This window comes from Ambystoma mexicanum, chromosome 6q, assembly GCF_040938575.1.
Source record: "Ambystoma mexicanum isolate Mex_15411 chromosome 6q, UKY_AmexF1_1, whole genome shotgun sequence".
Classification (NCBI taxonomy): Eukaryota; Metazoa; Chordata; class Amphibia; order Caudata; family Ambystomatidae; genus Ambystoma; species Ambystoma mexicanum.
The window spans coordinates 1,397,074,378-1,397,095,095 of record NC_090937.1 but is presented as its reverse complement, the minus strand read 5'-3'; the positions used below and the strand labels follow the sequence as shown (position 1 = coordinate 1,397,095,095).

The 20,718-nt window shown below is 44.8% G+C and overlaps 1 protein-coding gene across 2 annotated transcripts in view; it reads left to right on the top strand.

Moving 5' to 3' along the window:
- Positions 1-20,718, top strand: part of DOK7 (docking protein 7) — a 1,054,554-nt gene that overhangs the window by 406,277 nt on the left and 627,559 nt on the right. For both annotated transcript variants that reach the window (XM_069632037.1, XM_069632036.1), the window contains exons 5-6: positions 3,583-3,702; positions 10,910-11,017. In XM_069632037.1, the coding sequence (XP_069488138.1) occupies positions 3,583-3,702; positions 10,910-11,017 (228 nt within the window). The remainder of the gene's footprint in view (positions 1-3,582; positions 3,703-10,909; positions 11,018-20,718) is intronic.

The following is a 20,718-nucleotide window of genomic DNA, read 5'->3' as shown; positions in this document are numbered from 1 at the left end:
TTTGCATCCATTCTCTAGGGGATAAGGGATGTATATTAAAAATAAAATAATTATTATTTTGTATCACCGAATTCTTCCCATACTGACGACGGGGAATATTTAAGCATGTGAATCTATGAAAGATACCAATGCTTGAGGTAAGTAACTAAGACTTCTCTCTCATCCATTGTTTTATAAGATCGAAAATATAGTGCATCTTCTCTAAGACGCTTACATTAAAGAGAAGGGGAGATACACATGTACTTTGCGGATTCCCCGAATTATAAATGGGAATCCCTAGACTGATGTGATGCCTAGTGCACTCTGCTGATTCTTTCACTTCTATCAAATCTTTAATCCATTCGACTGACTTCTGTGATGGCTGAGCCTCTTGCACCAATCGGCATAGTAGGATTGGGTTATCAAGGATAGATCCAGTAGCACGAGCATTCCGTCCGAAACATTATCTAAAATGTGCAATAGGCCTTCCTTAATGTCTAACAAAGCTAGTACAGTACTACAGTTTGATCGAACGCCTGATTTGAAATCGCCCAACAGTTTGTTTGTTTCCAGATAAGTTTGCAGTGGTTGGCAGTAATTTTATGCATCATTTTTAACAAAAAGGAAAAATGTGCAATTTTTCAGTAATTAGGACATTAAAGGTGATCTGGGCCATGCTTTTTTAACAATGGGGAGAACCAAATGTGTTCTAATTCATGAGGAATAATATTGCGGGTAAAAGATTCGTGATTCAGTAATAAAAAGAGCCAGCCCCTCAATGCATTGTTTTTTGTATTGTTTAAATAAAAGGGAGGGGCAAGGATCTCCATTCATTTTTTGCACCACCTCCACCACCATCTCTGGAGGGACCATTGAGAATGAAAACGATGTGGAATTTGCATGGTTTAAACCCATGCAATTTGGAGTTTACATTTTGACTCTTGTTTGAGCCGTTATTTAATCTGTCCACTTCTAAGATAAGGGCTAATACAGGGCTATTAGCATCAGGTCTGTGATGCTATTTGGTTTTTCAATATTAGCCCGTATATCACTTATTTTAGTTATAAAATATGATTGAAGTGTATTGGACCATTCCTTGGAGGGACTGGCTGGGTAAAGATTTACCAACTTTGCTAAAAATTGAAATAACCTTTTGGGGCGCACTCTTAGCTGAATCCATTTTGAGTGGCAAGTGATTTTTCTTTGCTTCTATAATGGCTGTGTTGTAAAGTTTATGCAAGTCTTTAAGAGTTGTATTCACATGGCAGGGTTGAATTTGTATGCCCTGAAGTTTTGAATCTTCTAACTTGAGGTTTAAGGCTCTGGGGATACCAAGGCGTTATTTCTCTGTACTTTCATTGACGATTTGTATTAAGTGGGGCATCAACTATCGTCCTAACAGTCTCATTATGTTATGGTTATGTCATCGATTGGTGAATGTCCATATCCTTGTCAATGGTTTGAAACAAGTGGTTAAAACATGGCAGTACTCTTTATGGGGTCAGCAAAAATTGATGCCTGTAGGAAATGAAAGACGGGTCAGGTTTCTTTATACGACACCATGCCTGGGATGGAGAAAAATAACACATGCTGTTCAGTTAAACACACACACACATTGGAAGACAGTGCAGTCAAATGGCTAGTAAAGATATCATACCCCACATGCTGCATACATGTATCATATGCCAAGTATTGTCATTAAATTCCATGTATCGCAATTATACAGCAGGTGCTCACAGTATATGTTGAGTATTCTGATCAAAGGGAAGTGCACTGTACACTCCATGCATCGGCACATCGCGGTAGGTCTGGCAAGCTGTGTGGGGTAGCGTGAACATATCAGCACTGAGATTGGCGCATGACGTTCCATCGTAGCACTATTAGCCTTTCTGGGCTACTGATGTATAAATTGGCACTGCACCGGCGCTTCTGGCTTTTCCGATGTACTTGGATTTAGGATGCATGCTGTTTTCCACAAGGAGCGGTAATTCTCTACCTCTTTACATCTAAGGCCTAGACTGGTGGCTGTCGTCTCGACTGACCTGTGATCGAATCCTTACTACTGCACCTGACTGTTATGCTTTCTTGGACGAATAACTCTTCAATATTTCACAAATCAGTTCACATCCATGCACCAGAGATCCCTTATCTGCCAAACCTTTGAGCACTATGAATTGGTTAAAGGCCATTTTATGAACATTCAGGAATGCATACATTGTGATTCATACAAATCTGAGTTGTTTAATCTGCTCCTTTTTAGACATACAATTATAGCCCACATTCTTCGATATACAACCATTTAAAACACCATGTTACTGTATTTCGAGCTATAAAACATCAGTGAGCGAGCCAAGAGACAAATGACTTCGTGATGTCTAATATATTAATCGTCACTATTCTATATCGAGCAACTCTATATTTAACCATGAGTGAGGCTTTGTTTGGACAGCATACACTGCGAACGACATTTTCTTGTATGTACTGGCAATTTTGGAAGGTATGGTACAGTAATATTAAATGATTTTCTCAGGTTGACTTACTTTGGTTAAGTGGTGAAGCTTACATTTGAGCCCAGTCTGCATTTGAGGCTCCTGAATTCATTGTTTCCAAGCGCTATTGATACAGGAAGACACACAAATGTGTGCCTGTTTGGTTTAATAAATCGTTTTCGAAACACGTTAAGCACAACATTGATGATTGTAGTTTCATTTTCACTTTCTCAACTGGAAGACTAAAATTACCAGAATGTGCATTGAAGCAAGCCTAAACAATCTCTAAGTTTTACTGCTGTGTTTTAATTACTCAAAAATACCCAACGGAAGAAGATGTTCGATTGTGTCATATGCGTATACATAGACACGCTCCTTGAATCTATATATGCACAAAAAAGCAAACAGGAGAGGCTAAAGAATGGGATTTATTTGGTGGCTTCGTGTTATTGTTGCCTTGGAAGAATACACAGATATGCCAAGTAGTGCTATGTGGGGGATTTAGAGGTAGATGGCTCAGTTGCCACTGTAACCACTAAAACAGTAGCACCTATTTGGGGGAAATGCTGAATGTACTGATAACTGCTTTGGTCCATACCAGACGTGGGAGAAAGACGAGGCCAGCACAAGAACGTGTGCAAATAGTATCACACAAGCAGTCCTATTCTGCCTAGTCCTTACACGGTTCTTGCACGGTGTTTAGGACCGATATCAGTGTCGGCGTGCCACAATCCTGTTCATTTAAAAAACAAAACACACATTTAGCGAGTACACAATGTATGTATGTTAATGATTTACCTCCTTTTCCCCAGGTTGCAATCGACTGCATTGTATTAGGTGCTGTGTATTTAAATCAATAAAATAAGACGTACATTGTCTATGATCATGCCATTTCGAACCTATGGAATGTATGGTTATATAACGATTGTGAATATATGCATCCATAACTTGGGACCAGACATCAATAACACCCCCGTTCTAATTGTATTGGTGAGGAGGAGGGGCTGTGGGGCTAATGGAGGAGACAATAATTCCCTAGCACGTCAATGCTAAACATGAATAAGTGATATCCCGGCTTGGCCTACATTAATGTGTGCGTTTGTTTCTCTTGCAGGGGCTGGTGTCTTCTTCCTGTCCTGCGCTGAAGGAGAGCAGATCAGCTTTCTATTTGACTGCATCGTCCGTGGCATCTCCCCAACGAAAGGGCCTTTTGGGTTGCGTCCAGTCCTCCCAGGTTAATATAGGACGTACTGAGTGTCAGTGGGCCCAAGAAACCTCCCTTGTATGGCTTAGGATCACAAGTTGCAGGCCCACATACACATCTCGCTGCTGGAAGTGCACGCTAAGAAGTAGTGAAACTATGTTCTCTGGTGCTCTGCTCCCATTCCCCACAAACCCCATCACCACGCCCCCACCTATGTCCAATCCAAGCCCCCAAACTCGCCTGCGTTTAAGGAACTGTTCAGTGCAGTGCACTGAAGTGCAAGTTTCAACTTCTTCCTACACATTTATTTTAAAACTAAAGCATACCGGAACTGTTTCTTTTAAAAAAAAAAAAAGTATAGGAACAGTGAAATGGTTTTTTTTAAGTAGACAAACACCTCTCCCAACCGCTCCCGTCCACTTGAACCACTGGTTCATCATCTTCATTAGCATACTAATGGGGTGTCCCAACCAGTCCGATTTCTCAGAGCTCAGCCTGTATCAGGAAGCACAGTCTGAGTTACGCCCATTTCCCCTCCTATACACATTCCCAGCCTGTATCAATAAAAAAGAAAGCTCAAAAGCATACCTGTCACCCGCTGTATTTCCGCAGCTCCTTTCGAGCTGCACCTGCATCTCTGCCCTATGCCTGTCATCATTATTTTGTTCTTGGTTAACATGTTTGTGCCCCCTGTGCATACTGTTTTACCCAAAGCAAAACAGAATGATGACATCCCAATCCAAGTCACTTCACCTCAGTGCATGCTACCGCAATGAAATGCATCTCACCAAATGTAGGGTTTGTTGTCTCTTTTTTATTCTTCCTTATCATAAAATTATTGGGGGAACGTCCCCATTAGCAACTGTGTGGCCCTACTGACCTCAGTCTCCCCCTTACTTCACTCTTGTGTATTGTTTGTCTTCTGTTATACCTTCTTGTTTTTCTCTTTTTTCTTCCCTGTTCCACCTTACTGTTTATGACTTACATATTTACAGTTTATTCTCTTACTGTAGGATGCCTAAAGGTCATGCCCACTAGCCCGTTCTAAAGGGTGGCTTGGCCTCCCATGGTCAAAGTGGGGTGCATAGGACCTTGGTCAACTTTCAAAAGGGGCACATTGCAGCCCTTCCCTAAGCAAGGTCAGGGTAGTCACTTAATAGTGCAATTTGGTGGCAAAAACGAAGGGAAAAAATGTTGTTTTACGACTCTTGCGAAGCATACTGAGCCCCAACATATTTACAGCGCTGGGTCTGCCAGACCCTGCTAAAATCCAAGTGACACAAAGGCAGTCTCTCAGAAAATGTTCCTGGGCCACACACAGCACAAGTATTATGACTGTCGTTCAACTAGCCATTAGGGTTGCCCCTAATTTACCAAGATATGTTTAAGAGGCTATTGGCCACTTGTTGGTGAATTTTTAAATAATGCTGTGCAGACTTTCACCAGACCAACTCATGGTTTTATCAGACCAGGGACAAACCTCTTGCGTAGGTTTGGTACACATCTGCCCTTGTGTTTTTGCTTTAGGTGTGATCAAAAAGTGGCCTATCAAATTCTGTATTGAAAACACGCCCGATCTTAACCCCATCCTTTCCTGTAAGAAATTATACCACATTTTCCAAATAAACCCAGAGTTGGATATATGTTGACTTAGTCTAGTGTCAGTGGTTGAGCCCATACATAATGTATCAACACACATACATCAAACAGCTTCTCCATAATCCAGATGATCTCCAAATTCAGATGTTTACAGTATAGTCCCTTACTGTCAGATGATGTCTGGTTAGGTAATGTGAAATCAATCACCAAGTAACCCATTTAAATACTTGTCATCAGTGGGCCTCCAGACATGTTGCAAGTCGGCAACCATATAATTATCAGCTTTAAGCAATTATTGCCCACAGCTGAGCTAATCAACCCTGAAATATCAGCAGAGGCATTCGCAATGCTGGTAAAACACAGCAAGAAAGCTGGTTCACCCATGGATCCCTGTCCCCCGGACATCTACAAAGCAATCCTTTCACAAGGAATGCCATCAGAATATTACAGAAACCTTATAAATCTATCACTAACAACAGGAACCGTGCCGAGGATCTTCAAATCAGCTTACATCAAACCACTTCCAAAAAACACAAGCGGCGACGTAGGCGACCTCTCCAACTACAGACCGATCTAAAACATTCCCTACCCGGCATAACTACTCGAAACCTACGTATACAAACTAAGCCAAGAATATGTTGAAACACACCACCTACCAGACCAAGCTCAAGTCCGCTTCAGACCCACAAGAGGAACAGAAACAGCACTACTATCCATCTTGGACGACTTAAAAACTAACGTAGACTCCAACACAACCTCAGCCCTTATTCTGCTCAATCTCTCCGCAGCCTTTGACACAGTTAGCCACGAAACCCTAACCAAAGGATTAGAAGACATAGGCATAACAGACACAGCACTACGCTGGACTAAATCATTCCTAGCAGACAGAACAGAAACCGTATGGATTAAACCCTTCAAATCCACCCCACGAGTTAACGACTGTGGAGTACCACAAGGATCCTCACTATCACCACTGTACTTCAACATCTACCAAACCCCAGTTATCAGAATCTTCAAGAAACACAACATTAGATGCTACAACTACGCAGATGATACTCAAATCATCTATAAAAATCAAAGACACCCAAGCCGATCATTCAAACATAACCGACTGTCTAAAAGAAGTCTTCAACTGGATGAATGCCAACAACCTAAAAATCAACCCAGGAAAAACAAATCATGATCATATCCAAAGACCAAGAATCCGAAACCACTATCCCGTGGCCACCGGAAATGGGAACTACACCGTCACCGTCTAAGGTAGTAAAAAACCTGGGGGTTCTGATGGACAACACCCTAACCTTAGAACCGCAAATAAATGCAACAGTCATGAAATGCTTCTTCGTCCTCCACACAGCAAGAAGAATCCTACCTTTCCTCTCCTTCACGCACAAAACACTAACTATCGTCGCCCACATCATGTCAAAGATCAACTATGCAAACAGCCTCTACCTCGGAATACCAGAATACCTCCTGAAGAAACTACAACGGATCCAAAGTACAGCAGCCAGATTACTCCTCAAACTGTCCAGAAGAGACCACATCACCCATGCCCTAAAAACACTACACTGGCTCCCAGTAAAACATTGTATCACCTTCAAAACAATGTGCATAACATACAGGGCAATCTGCGGACAAGGAGCTGAATTCCTACAAAAGAAAATAACAATCTACAAACCAACGAGACCACTCAGGTCAAGCAACAAATTCGGCCTGGAACTAAAATCATACTTAAAAAAATAAATTCGGAGGCACTCCTCTTAGCTGCAAAAACCTGGAACAACATCCCAAAAGAAATAAGAAACCCCAAAGATCACCTAAAATTCAGGAAATTACTTAAAACTTGGCTTTTCAATACCACAAATTAACAAGGGGGTTCCTGGGAGTCCCTCTGCCAGACATTAGTCCTGGTTACAAGAGACTTACCCAGAGTCTTTAGCCCCCCGGCAGTCCAGCACCGAAATGCTAGGCAATTCTCCTCTGAACAAGAGTACCAACAGCATCTCCAGACACGTGTTTCGGTCTGGTTGGACCTCATCAGTAGGAAGGAGCTGTGCCTCTCTAAGAATAGTGAGCAAGGGGTCCACGTCTGGATTCCCCTAGTACTCTTGTTCAGAGGAGAATTGCGTAGCATTTCAGTGCTGGACTGCCCCAGAGCAGGACAAAGACTGATATGTTTGGGATATTTCTTCTCTGTGAAAGATAGTGAGCTAAAGACTCTGGGTAAGTCTGTCGTAACCAGGACTAATGTCTGGCAGAGAGACTCCCAGGACCCACCTTGTCAATTTTCAATACCACAGACTAAAAAACTGAAACAGCAGAAAGGAAAGGAACGACTAAACCGCAAAGGTCACTGAGAACCGCCCAGAACCAACTGAGAAGCACCGACAGCACCTGGTCGGGGACACAGGCCAGAGAGGGAACACAGACGACCACAGGGAGATAGAGTCAACAGCCCCAACCAACCCTAAACCAACCTCTTCAACCATCCCTAGCTGCAACTAGATACCACTGGGCTGCGGAATTGTCAAGACTAACTGAGGTGTAGACACTCGCAGGTGCATCGGCTATGTGAGTGGGAGTGAGGAACAGGTTGGGTGGTTGGGGAGGCTGGTAGAGGTGGCAGCGAGATGTGAAATAGGCCACGAATTCAGAACGGGCTCAGACCTAACCTGAGGCACAGGCTGCACATGCACCCCATCTATGGTAATGAGAGAATACGCAATCCCAGCTCTTCAATTTAGGATAGAGATGCCAACTAACCAATTCCACTAACAATTTCCTCCTCTGCATACACCCCTCAAACTCCAAACCAAACACAACCACAAACCTTCAACATAACAAACTGCACAAACTTCACTACACTGCAACAACAAAACATAAAACACACATAGACTTGCACAACAGTACACGAAGACTACCAGCTGCAAACACCCCAAGCCCAGCCAACAGACCCACCGGGCTGAGGCCGCCAACAGCAAATCACTGCTATCTTGCATTTTTTCCACCCTCCTCCCACTAACTCACACTCCCTCCCTCTTTCAGAGCTGCCAGAGCGCCAGGGGACCACTCCGGTGGTGATAGTGCGAGGTACAAATGTCATTTAACATTAACATTAACAGTGCTTGGAATGTGGTCTATAACTCCCATGTAGACCAAATTCCGAGCAGTCTGACTTGCCCAACGCACATCTCGATCACTCCTGCTTCACCGCACTCTCCTTACCCCTCTTGCTAGGGGCCCACCACCTTTGCATATATGGGAGCTATGTATGTATGTGGGATTAATTAAGAGAAAAGCTAGGTGTGAAAGCACAGAGCAATTTACACAGAGGATGCACTCAGCAGAGTTAGAAATCATGGTGAGGAGGTAACAGGAGCTGAGATGGACAGGGAGAGCATTTGGGTTGAGTGGAGCAACCAGCGATTGGGGAGATGATCTTTGAAGAGTTCTTCCTGAAGTGTAGGGTGGAGGGGGCCAACCTTATCTCCCTGACTCTTCTTTTCTTGCTAGAGCCTCCCAAAAGCCCAAGCGAGCCTTTGTTGGCTCCTCCTCAATGGCTGATGCCCTCATTTGTCGGCCAATTTCCTCTACTCGCATCATAGCAAGTAAGCTGGGCTTCTGCGTGTCCATCGATAAGAATGTTTTCCTTGGTGGCCATCTTACAACTGGATCCTCTGCCATATGACCCTCATGTTCCCTTTGCATAGAATGTGGGCAGAGAAAAATAAGAGAAATGTGAGCAGTGCTACTAGCCATATAAACCGTGGAGTCAGAGTTCATGGTTGCTAGGAATAATGGCCTTCACATCCTTATTGCCCTCTGCTTTAGCACAGGCAATACTCAGGGTTAGGCAGAATTCCAAGATCATGACGACTCTGCTTTGTCTATTAAACTCAGTTATAGCACAAATATTATCTCTTACCCAATTATTGTCCAGGAATTTACATAAAAGCACACATTTGTATCAGTCGGAACCATCCACATTCTGTATGTTAAGCAAACATCGCGTTCCATAATGTATATATGTTGACCCACTGTCTTAAAAATCAACTGCCAAATTGATGGTGTAGCCAGAGAAGGCATCAGCAGCGTCACTTCACGCTGCAGGATGGTTAAAAAGGAGATGCCTCCTAAGGGAAAGAGTCTGACGGATGAGAGGTATGCACTGGTGCCTTCCGCCAGCCCTGCATGCCACCATTTTGAGCCTTAACATTATGGTGGGAACATGTAACAATAAAATAATGTACTCGAAAAACTATGAACACCCTGCTCCCCGAGTTTATCATCATTCCTTGGTAGACTACTCCAACTGTAGAGCCATTGTTCTATGGGAGCCGCTCTTTTATATTGCAATGCCTTTCCACTGGGGTTACTATTCATGTTTTGGAACAGAATTTCTTAACGCGTGCATTGTACTGACAATCCTCTACAAGCATTTGCGTCAATATATTTAATCTCTCTGAAAATCTGTCTATTATATGCCAGTCTTATTGGCACACTTCACAGGCAGATGACCATTACTCCAGCTCTTCAGATTGTTTCCTGACTTTGGGGCTTGGGTGAATCAAATTGTGATCTTTCTGTTCTGGGTCTCTTAACGCTGCAAGGCCAGAGCTGGGGGACATGCATTCTCTGTTCAAGCCAAAGCATCCCCAACATGCTAGTGGGGGCCCGTTTATTGCCAAAAGTTGGTCACTTTCATTACACGGCTAGTAATTTTAAAAGGTGTTACTGAACTTATAGTCTTAAAAATGCAGAATTTTCCACCAATATGACCATAAACCATCACTGGGGCTACTACTGAAACAGTCTGTTAGAAAAGGAATTAATTGATATTTGCAACTGTGGGCAGCTTTTTCTTTGGTGCCAATTTCATGCCCCCGTCCCACCCTGCCTTTGTGATCAAAGCACTACCGATGTGGCTTTTAGACGCCACCTTTGCTATTCTATCCAAGGCCAATATTGCGCTTCCATAGGCATCCCTCCTTTGAGTTTGGCAACATCAAGACGCCATCTTGATAACATCTATGGATTTTACTGTTCTGATAATACATGCCGCTGTGGACCATCCCCAAGGTAATAGCCAGCCAAAAGTTAAGAGGTGTGAGGTGCCGTTCCTGTCCAAGAAGGTCTGCTATCAACAGCAGCAGCCAACGTTTTTGTAAAACAGGTTTGCATGGTACAAAAAAAGAGAGCTTTAGAAAGAGGTCCCTTTTCTGTTTTAATGGCGCCCTCAATGCAGTGGTTCAAAAAGACACCAGGTGGCATAGCTTTAACCTGTAAGCTTTTTTCAAAATAAATCACTGTTGGGGAGCAGGCAGAGGAGGGGAGCTGAGGGTAGGTCAAGCTTTCCGATTGCATGGTACAGTCTGATAGAGCCCCCATACTGCCGTCTGATCTACTGCGGCGCACCACCAGTATGCTGATCTAAAACCCACCATAACCTAACCTAACGTGATATACATTAAAGGACATCTTATTGCATTAGTGGCAAATGAATCAGAAAAGTGGGGAACTAATATCCGAATAATAATACCAGTTGTGCAGTGTTGAGAGTAGTATTGCTTGTGACTGACTACCTGTAACTTGTGATCACTTGACATAGCTCACGCGATCCTTTGTTTTCTCATATCAGACCCCAATGTGAATCCAGCCTACATGGAGGAGCGGGTGGCACACGAAGCCTTGGAGATAGAGAAGAGACTGAGCATTCTTTCTCATTCGAGTCGCCAGAGCAGCGGAGGTAAATATTCACACTGTGCAGTCCCAGTTCTGACATTGTTGTGTCCATTCTATTTCTTGGGGAGGGGCCGCGAAACATGGAATGGGACTTATAGAGGCGGGTGGCGTTTGTATTTTCTCTAGGCAAGTGACAGCCTGTGTATTTTATTTCCTGAAGGGGGTTTGAGTTTGAAATCGTTTGTGTGATTACTTACCTGTGCTTCAGAACCGCCTGACAGTGATTTGCTGTGGGTATCCTCAGGCATCAGGTGCTCAAGAGTGGTTTATGTCAGGGGTCAGCCAGATCAGACTCTTCACGATGAAGGGCAAATCACATTAACTCTTTGTGGCGCGATTACTTATCTGCAAAGTGGTAGTGCTGAAATGTTTGGATCTGCTCTGTGTCACTACCTGTTTCTCTGCGCGCTCCTGCCTATCGAAGCAGAATAAAAAAAAGTCAAGTCAAATGTATGGATACAACATTTGATCTTAAAGTTTAAATATCAATGTATTCTTTACACTTCAGTGTTTTATTAGCCTAAACATTCCTCCTTTTATGAACTGCAAAAAGATGATAGTGAGACACCTTTGCCTGATTTGCACCAGTGAGTTGAGGGTTACACACATTTCTATGCAGCAAGTACATTAGTCCAGCAAGCTAGCTTACTCGATTTGGGAAAGCTTCTCAGGGGACTATTATATGAACTCTTATTGATTAATGGAGCTAAGCTGATAACTAGAACAAAATGCATAATTACTATACAAATGAATACTGCTGTATCAGAGCCCCTTTATTAAGGCACATTTGTTCTTTCACAAACCATTGCTCTTGACAGAAAAGATCCAGCAGTTAGAGGCCCAAATAAAAGAAAACGGGTATGGTACATTTTACTGTTACTATCAAGACCTGCTAGGTTAAGGAAAGAGTTCATAACCTGCCAGTTATAAAAATGAGTTCCTGTGGGAGAGGCACAGGTGCTAGGAAAAGTAGTCTGGGGTGTTCGGTGGCCCAGGTGATCTAGACTAGTCAACTGCAATGAATGGGTGAAAGGGATACACTCATCTCCGCAGCGTGGTTAGTAGCAATTATAGGAATAAAGAGGGAGGCCTGCGGCAGAGCAATTGACTTTGCCGTTTAGTATTATGTGGGCTCTCACACAATTGCTAAATACATTACCTTGAAAACAAAAAATGTAAAGGAACCCACCCAAACCATGTCAAAAAAAGCATGGTGTAGGTTTCCCCATCACTAGAACACACCACAATACAGACGGCCAGCACAGCCACCTACATGTAAATGGAATCCATACGGTCAAGCTAGCCCGAAACTGTATCCTTAGACAGGCAAACATGGTTGTTAAAATAAAGATCAAGAGAGTGCACCCAGTGGAACAGGTCAGGGTGGGTGAACCCGTTAAAACCACGGAGAGTTATTCTAATCACAAGGCAATGTATCCCAGTCAAGCAAAAGATTAGCAAGGCTGCCATGAATCTGAACCTACAGGCCAAACCGTGGACGTAATTACAGATTCAGTAGAATAAATAAATGATACCACAAACATAGATAGACTAATGTCAATGAGTAAACAACTCATCCATGTATCCTCTGTTGCCAATCACCTCAGTTCCACCCCGTGTAGAGCTAGATGTGCTTCACCGCGTTTAATGAGGGAGGGACTTTGCCAGGATCTTTATGCTCAATGAGGCAGTGCCTTTTCAAGCATCTTTAGATGGGCTTTTATTAAGCAGTATTTTATTCCATCTATCATTCGCTTGACAGGCCTTAAGTTGATTAAATCTAAGGTACATTAATGTACGCTGCATGGATCTAATTGAAAACGGAATCACTCTGTGCAATGTATTCACACGAACGGAACTGTAACTCTTCTTGGCATGATCTCTGACTCGCTGCCAGATTTAACTTCTGTTCCTTACATCTTAAATGCAAACATCTTTTTTCTGAAACTAAGGTACAAGGAAAAATGTGTTAAATTTAAATCCAAGTCCTTAAACACACAAACTGGATTTTCCAAGAAGCGATTAAGACCTGTGTCCAGTCATGTCAGAAGAACAACTCATAGTATTAGCTATAAGGAGTTAGTCTAGTAAATCCACAATTCTGCATCACATATAATGCTTGTCTCAACAAGGCAAAGTTGGATAAGGAAAGGAGCCCTGGTTCAACTGCAATGAGAGGAATAGGAGGACTCAGGGGGGTGGGGCGAGGAGTGGAGGGTACAAAAACCTGCCAGCATCAAGTGGATCTCAAAAATGGTAAATGTTAGATTGTAGCTCTAAACAGGTTGACACATTGATGTTTCCAGTTTAGGAGGTGGGCTGTGTCTTGCATCAGGTCCCACTTCAAATTATCATTCGAATGGATTGTGTCCTCCCACATATTCCTCATCTATGATAATTTGTATCTCCAGCTTCAGAAAATTTGGAAAAAAAATCGCCAGGGGGCGCTGTGCACGAGGTTGAGGCGTTGATGTCCCTCAGAGGTCGCCATAGATTGTCTGTCACTCTTGGCATAAATAGCTTGTGCCGTGCCCATTGGATTCAGTTCCATTTTTCCGAGCTTTGCTTCAAGAACAGAGTGCGCTTCATCTTTTCTTCATGAGAGAAAATGTCTTCTTCATCCACTCATTTGACCCCTAAGTCTGGATTTAAGAAGTGTAAGGACTGTGGGGCAAAGATGCCCATCACAGATCGCCACTGAGTTTGTCTTTGGTGCCTAGGTCCTGAACACTGGACCGGCGACTGCGGCTCCTGCCAGTCGATGACGGAGAAAGCTCTTTGCGAATGTAAGGGTAAGCTTGCAGTGGGTCGGGATGCTTCGAAGGGCACTTTGAAGAAGGGGAAAAGATCGGAGGAATCAAAGGATTCCGCTCAACATAAACTCGGGAAGAGGTCCAGATGGAGGAGTTGTTCAGAACATTCTTAGAACACCTCTAAGAGATCAAAAAAGAGACGCCATAGGTCTCGTTTTTCTTCTTCGTACTCCTCCACGGAGCTCGTTCGTTGCCCGACCAAATCGCATTCTCCCAGAAAATGGGATGAATTTCGATCACAAATGATGCAAATCTTTGAGAACACAGCCTCGACGCACTCAAAGGAGCCTCGCAAGAGCAAGACTCTGGTCGCTCCGATGGCCGTCGCAGGTCGGTCGAAAACTACTTCGGCAAGTAGTAAGTCAGAGTTTCGACATCATCGACCCGACACAAAGGCTTCGAATATTTCGACTCGGGAATCGAGGACATCTGTGATTCCATCGAAGAAATCGAAGACGTCGAAGGCCTCGATGATTTAGTCGACACCATCGTAGTCCATTACTTCGATGCCGAAGACCTCGAAGGTTCCATCGACGCTACAACGTGAGGACCTCGATGACTACTGCGTCATCGGGTAAACAGTCGACACATTTGACGATTATGTCAAGTTCTTCGACGACTTTAGCAGAGAAAGACAAGGTATATAGACATATCCCAAGGTTGACTTTTTTGAGTCCATGCCCTCAATTTTTGAGGAGGAGAGTGCCTCAGAAGAAGGTATTTTCCTTTAGGAGTCAGGTATAGCTCTAGGGATGTACCTGAGGAATTAGTTGATCCAGAATCAAAATTGAGAGATCTCTGCGAATCCCTCCACTCTGCCAGTGATATTGACACATCTCCAGAATTGGAGTTCTCTAAACCTGACCCTACGGATCACGCTGATTCTGGGTAAAGAAACCTCATGAATAGAGTGACGAGTTTTATGAGGTATAGTAGGTCTTCACCTACTTTTGAACAAGACGATATGACTGATATTCTGGATCAGGGACAGTCGAAAGACCCAGTCCTGCCTTTCCACAGGGCTCTGCAGAGAGAGGTAGAAGCAAACTGAAAAACCCCTGAATCTAGTTCTGCCATAGATAGAAATCTCACCAGAAAATACAGACCATTCTCTTCATATCCTGATTACCTCAGGAAACACCCCACACCTGAAAGTTTGGTGATCCAAGCTGCGACTCCGTCTAGCCAGTCGGCGTATCCCTCTATCCTCACTGATAGGGAGGATAAGAAAGTGGACGCTTCGGTCCGAAAGATTTTTACCTCGGGCAGTATGGCCTTAAAGTCCACAAACGTCACTTGTACCCTGGCCAGGTTTACGCATACCCTGTGGGACTGCATTAAAGGGGGGCTGAACATATTCCAGAAGGTGAGAAAAGGGAAGGCTTTCTGAATATTGTGAAGGATGGCAAGGTGGTCCTTGCTGTCCTTCACAATGCCGGTCAGGGTTGGATCCAGCTGACAGTGTTAGCAGATCCATGGCTGCAAGCACAGTTCTATGCAGATTTGCGTGGCTAAAAAAGTCAGGCTTTGCACCAGACGTGCAGGCCAAACTTCTTAACATGCCTTTCGACGGCTCGAGGTTGTTTGGCAGCAAGGTGGACGAAAGTTTGGAGAATCTGCAAACCTCCAGGGCAGTCTCTTGGTGCCTCCATTCGGCAACCACAGCACTTCTACTCAGGGTCATATTCCTGGAGAGGTCATTCTTTTCGATACTACCTCTCATCTGGTAGAGGAAGAGGACAGGCCATGCAGAAAGGACAAAGAAAGATTCCTCAAGGTGGACGAGGAAAAGGTGCAAAATCAGCCTCGGCATCTTTGCCCTCAGCCACTGCTGCAGCTGCCCCTAGACCGCTCGGAGGCCTTAACCCAAAAAACCCTGGTGGGAGGTAGAATCTCACAGCATCTGAAGGAATGGCGGGCATTACCTCAGATACTTGGACACTGGAAACAGTGGACCAATGTTACTGCCTTCTGTTAGGAAAGATTTCATAATTGTATGCAATTTTCCCTCCATGTGTACACCCCCAAACTTGTTGCTGCTGTTTAGACACCATTGACTGACTTTGCCAGAGAAGCACAGCATTCTGCTGCACTCCTCTGGCTTTCGCTCACTTTTATGGGGAAACTGACATGCCCTTAAGACAGTCAGTACTGGGAGACTTTGTTTTCCTTAGTCCTTTTCCCATGTTGCAACTTTTGTGCAACATGTAACAAGTGTGCAATGTATCTTACCATACAGCATACTTGGGTCTATATTTATATTCCAAAAGCCCTAGATACTCTCGGTGGACTTTTTCTGAACTACACAGATGTATCATGGACAGGACTGGTGGCAGCTATCTTTTCGCATTATTTTTAACCCTTTACTGCCATGTTAACCACATTTGGCACAAATAGGTGGCCTGGCTCCAAAATGGCCATGCCACAAGGTTCTTTGTCCTGTCCTTTGGCCATCTTGCCCCTTCACCTTCCCCATGTCGAGTCGACCCAGGTCAGTCCTTATTTGGTCATGTACTTTCCCGCAAAACCCAATGCTTTCGCGGGTTTCTGCATGCCTTGTGTGTGTGCCTCCAGGATGTGGGCTGGAACGTCTGAGTCCAATACACATCCTAGGTGCCAGAGAGTATGGAGTGCCATGAATGGCTGGAACCACCGTGGTCCGTGATTGGTCCACGTATGGAGTGTGTGTTTGTGAGCAGATCTCCCATTGGGTCCTCTCCGTTTTGGCGCGATGGGTACTTTGGATAAAAGGAGGCCAAAAACACCCCTACCATGTCGATCTCCTGAGTTCTCACTGAACAAAGGATAGGATCCAAGTATCCTGCAACTATGACACTGAGTCGAGGAACCGCTGGTGACCTGCTGGAAGGTTTGGCACCCGGAGCCCGCTGTCGTCCCGTGGGACTACTCTGCATCTGGTTGTCTAAAAGGTCTGCGAAGATGCTTCGACCCATTGGAATAGTGGGAACAACTATTCTCGGCACCTTCACCAAAACCTGCAAGTAAGCTTTCTTGGAAGTGTCCCTGGGCCAACCAGTGGGCTGAATAGCTTACGCAGGACCTTTGCTCTGTGTCCGCCGACGTTCCAAGGAAGCCCTCAAATCTTGGTATACTGCTCGCTCTGTGTCCCTCACACCGAATTTCATACACTTGGCATTCCCAGGTCTGAAGGGAGACGAGTGTGCCAGGACCGGAGTAAACGCGGTTACCGTGTTGCCCTGCCGCGACAACGTCTTTTCTAAATACGCTGCATTTTTGACCCTCTTGCCCCTGAAGCCTGCTGCAGTGAAACTGGGTCGATTCATCCACCCGGAGTGGAGAAATCGCCACTGTCCCGTTTGGGAATCATCGCTGTATATCACGAACTGAAAGCCGCAGAGATGTAATTTTTGCTGCATTCGAACCTGCAACCCGAGTGGACTGAACGGGCGAAGTTTGGGTCCAAGTGCGCCTGGGACCACTGAGTACTTACAACACTAACCAGTGGCCCCTGGCGCCAATGTCCCCTTTTACACATGAGTGGCCTCTGGGGGCCCCTCTCCTTTCCACTGCTAGTGCGAACTAGTGACTCCATCCTGCACTCTGGAACTGCCTCTGCCTTCAAGTGGAGGTCCTCCCTGAATAGTGGGAACTTTATTCTTCATCACCTCATCCACCTTCCCGAGCTGCTAGAGACCCCTGAATAGACCCTATTTTTCCCATTGGAACAACCGCGTGCGATTGCATTGCATGTACTATTGAGCACAAGGCTCCTCTCTTCTTAGGGCTTGGACTGCCTCTTAGTTAGCTGTGTTGTCGATGTCCAGGGGGCTTAAATACTATCTGCACTGCCTGTTTCCTTCCCATCTATGTTGTTGACATAGTTTTTGCATTTAAACCCTTTAGACCCCAATGGTCTTGTATATACATTGTATTGATAGTGTTGTGTTGGTTTACCTAGTGTTACTGTGATTCTTTTGCTATGGTCTCTGTTACAAAGGCCTTGTAATAAATGTGTCTATATTTTTGATATAACACCTGTCTGGAGTAATTTATAAGAGTCCTTTCTCTGTGTGCTCATTGAGGTCCTTTAGACACCCTCGCCCCTCCTGAGACCTAGTCTTGACTGCCTGCCATAGCTTCCCTGATTGGTCCGGCTTGTCCAGAGGTTACTCTGTTCCAAGAAACTAGACTGGCCTTCTGAACCTCTGCCCTTCAGGTCAGAGTTCAGAAATCCATCTTAACACCTTCCTTTTCTGAAAAGGCCTCTGGATCATCCACCGGGAGCCAGCTCTGCCAAAATTCCAGATCCGCCCCTTGTGCAGGTGATTTTAACCCTGCTAGAGAAAGGTGCAATAGAACATGTACCTGTAGCAGAGAGTAACAAGGGCTGGTACAACCCTTATTTTCTCATTCCAAAGAAGGACAGAGGATTGAGACCCATCTTGGACTTAAGAAACTTGAACAAGTTCCTCAAGAAGGACAAGTTCAAGATGGTAAACCTTTCTCAGATCCGTCAGGCTCTCCAACTCCAAGACTGGTTGGTATCATTGGACCTTCAGGATGCTTACTTTCATGTGCCAATCCATCTCAAGCACAGAAAGTACCTGAGGTTCGCGGTTGGCTGTTCTCACAGTCAGTTTCGAGTTCTGCCATTCGGGCTAACCTCCGCCCCAAAGGGTTTTCACCGAAGTTGATGGTGGTGGTGGCAGCGAGTCTCAGGAGAGGGGGATTTACGTCTACCCCTATCTGGACAATTGGTTGATCAAGGCTTGTTCTCCCGAGCATGCCCAGGAACATCTCACAATCACCTGCCACCCCCTACACAGACTAGGCCTCTCCCTCAATTTCATTAAGTCCCATATGATACCATCCCAAAGACTCCAATTTATCGGAGCAGTCCTGGATACTTCCTCAGGGAAAGCCTTGCCTCCCGAGGTGAGAACTTTTCACATTCTGCAGATGGTAATAAAATTCCAAAATGCCCAGCATCTGCCGGCCTACGATTTTCTGAGGTTGCTCGGTCTCATGGCATCCTGCATTTTTCTGGTGCCAGAGGCCCGACTAAGAATGAGAGCCCTTCAATGGGCCCTCAGGACACATTGGTCCCAATTCTCAGGGAATATGTTGTATATCCTGCATGTTCCAAGCACAGTTGCTCAGGACCTTCTATGGTGGGCTTGCAACGACAATATCCTCAGGGGAGAATATTTTTGGCAACCATGACCGAAGATAACAGTAGTGACGGATGCCTCACTCACAGGCTGGGGAGCCCACACCAACACTCTGACAATAGGCGGGCGTTGGTCTCCATCGGACCCCAAACTACACATCAACATTTTGGAGCTGAGGGCAATCAGGCTAATGCTGAAAGCCTTCCTGCCCTCTGTATGGGGAAAGAATGTGCTGATAATGACGGACAGCACAGTGGCCATGTACTACCTCAACAAAAGAGGAGGCGTAGGGTCACTTCCACTGTGCTGAGAGGCAATGCAGCTCTGGTTCTGGGCAATACAAGAAGGAATCTCTCTGTCAGCAGTTCACCTAGCCGGAGAGCAGAACACAGCAGCGGACGCTCTGAGCAGGCAGAGCACAGTCTCTCACGAGTGGGAGCTAGCTCAGGAAGTCCTTCAAGAGATCTTCGCCCTTTGGGAAACCCCTCAAGTGGATCTGTTTGCGACCGAGGTGAATCGGAAGTGCAAACAGTATTGCTCAAGGTAATTTCCCCCGAGAGGAGCTCTATGGGACGCGTTCATAGTGGACTGGGATTTTCCGCTCCTGTATGCATTTCCTCCAGTCCCCGTGATTCCTCATGTAATCAGGAGGTTGAGAAGGTTCGGGAAATCAGTGACCCTAGTTGCTCTGTATTGGGCCAGGAGAATGTGGTACCCGGACCTTATGGACATGGCCATCTGCCATCCAATACGTCTTCCACAAAGAGAGGATCTTCTCTTGCAAGAGGAAGGTCACGGGTTCCATCCAGAGGTCAAAACACTCAACCTTCACGCATGGTTTCTGAGAGGCTGAGATATAAGGATTGGGACCTTCCGGAAGGTCACGTGTTCAATCCAGAGGTCAAAACACTCAACCTTCACGCATGGTTTCTGAGAGGCTGAGATATAAGGATTGGGACCTTCCGGACGACGTAATGGAGATTTTGCTTTCATCCAGAAGGCCAGCAACCTAATCTTTGTACCGGCGTCGTTGGAACAAGTTCAGTAACTGGTGCAAGGATAAGAATGTGGACCCTTTTCAATGTGGCACCCCTGTGGTGCTCTCTTTCCTTTTACATCTGGCCAATCTGGGGCTCCAAATTGGTACAATAAAGGTGTATTTAGCCGCGCTTTAAATTTTTAAGCACACCTCTGAGGAGGTTTCATATTTCAAAATGCCATTGGTCATCCAGTTTCTCAAGGGGCTCATTAACGTGTACCCCCAGTACCATTTCATGTCCCAGTTTTGGATTTAAACTTTGTTTTAAGAAGTCTGACAGGCATACCTTTTGAGCCTTTACACTCCTGTCCTTTAAGGCTCTTAACATTTAAAACTGCCCTTCTTGTGGCATTAACATCAGCCCGCAGGGTAAGCGAGTTGCAGGCTCTTTCATGTAAACCGCCTCATACTATTTTTCATAAAGACAGTCATACTTAAAGTTAAACCATCTTTCTTGCCAAAAGCAGTTTCTGACTGTCACCTGTCACAGAAAACTATACTCCCAACTTTCTACCCTCCTCCTCATTTGGGTAAAAAAGAGGAGAGACTACACAGACTTGAGCCAAAAAGGGCTCTGAGTTTTTATATAATGCGAATGTCAATATTGCGTCAAGATGACCAGCTTTATGAAATTGGGATTAGCAGTCACAAAGCAAACTATATCCCGTTGGATTACTTTAGCCATCATGGAGTGTTACAG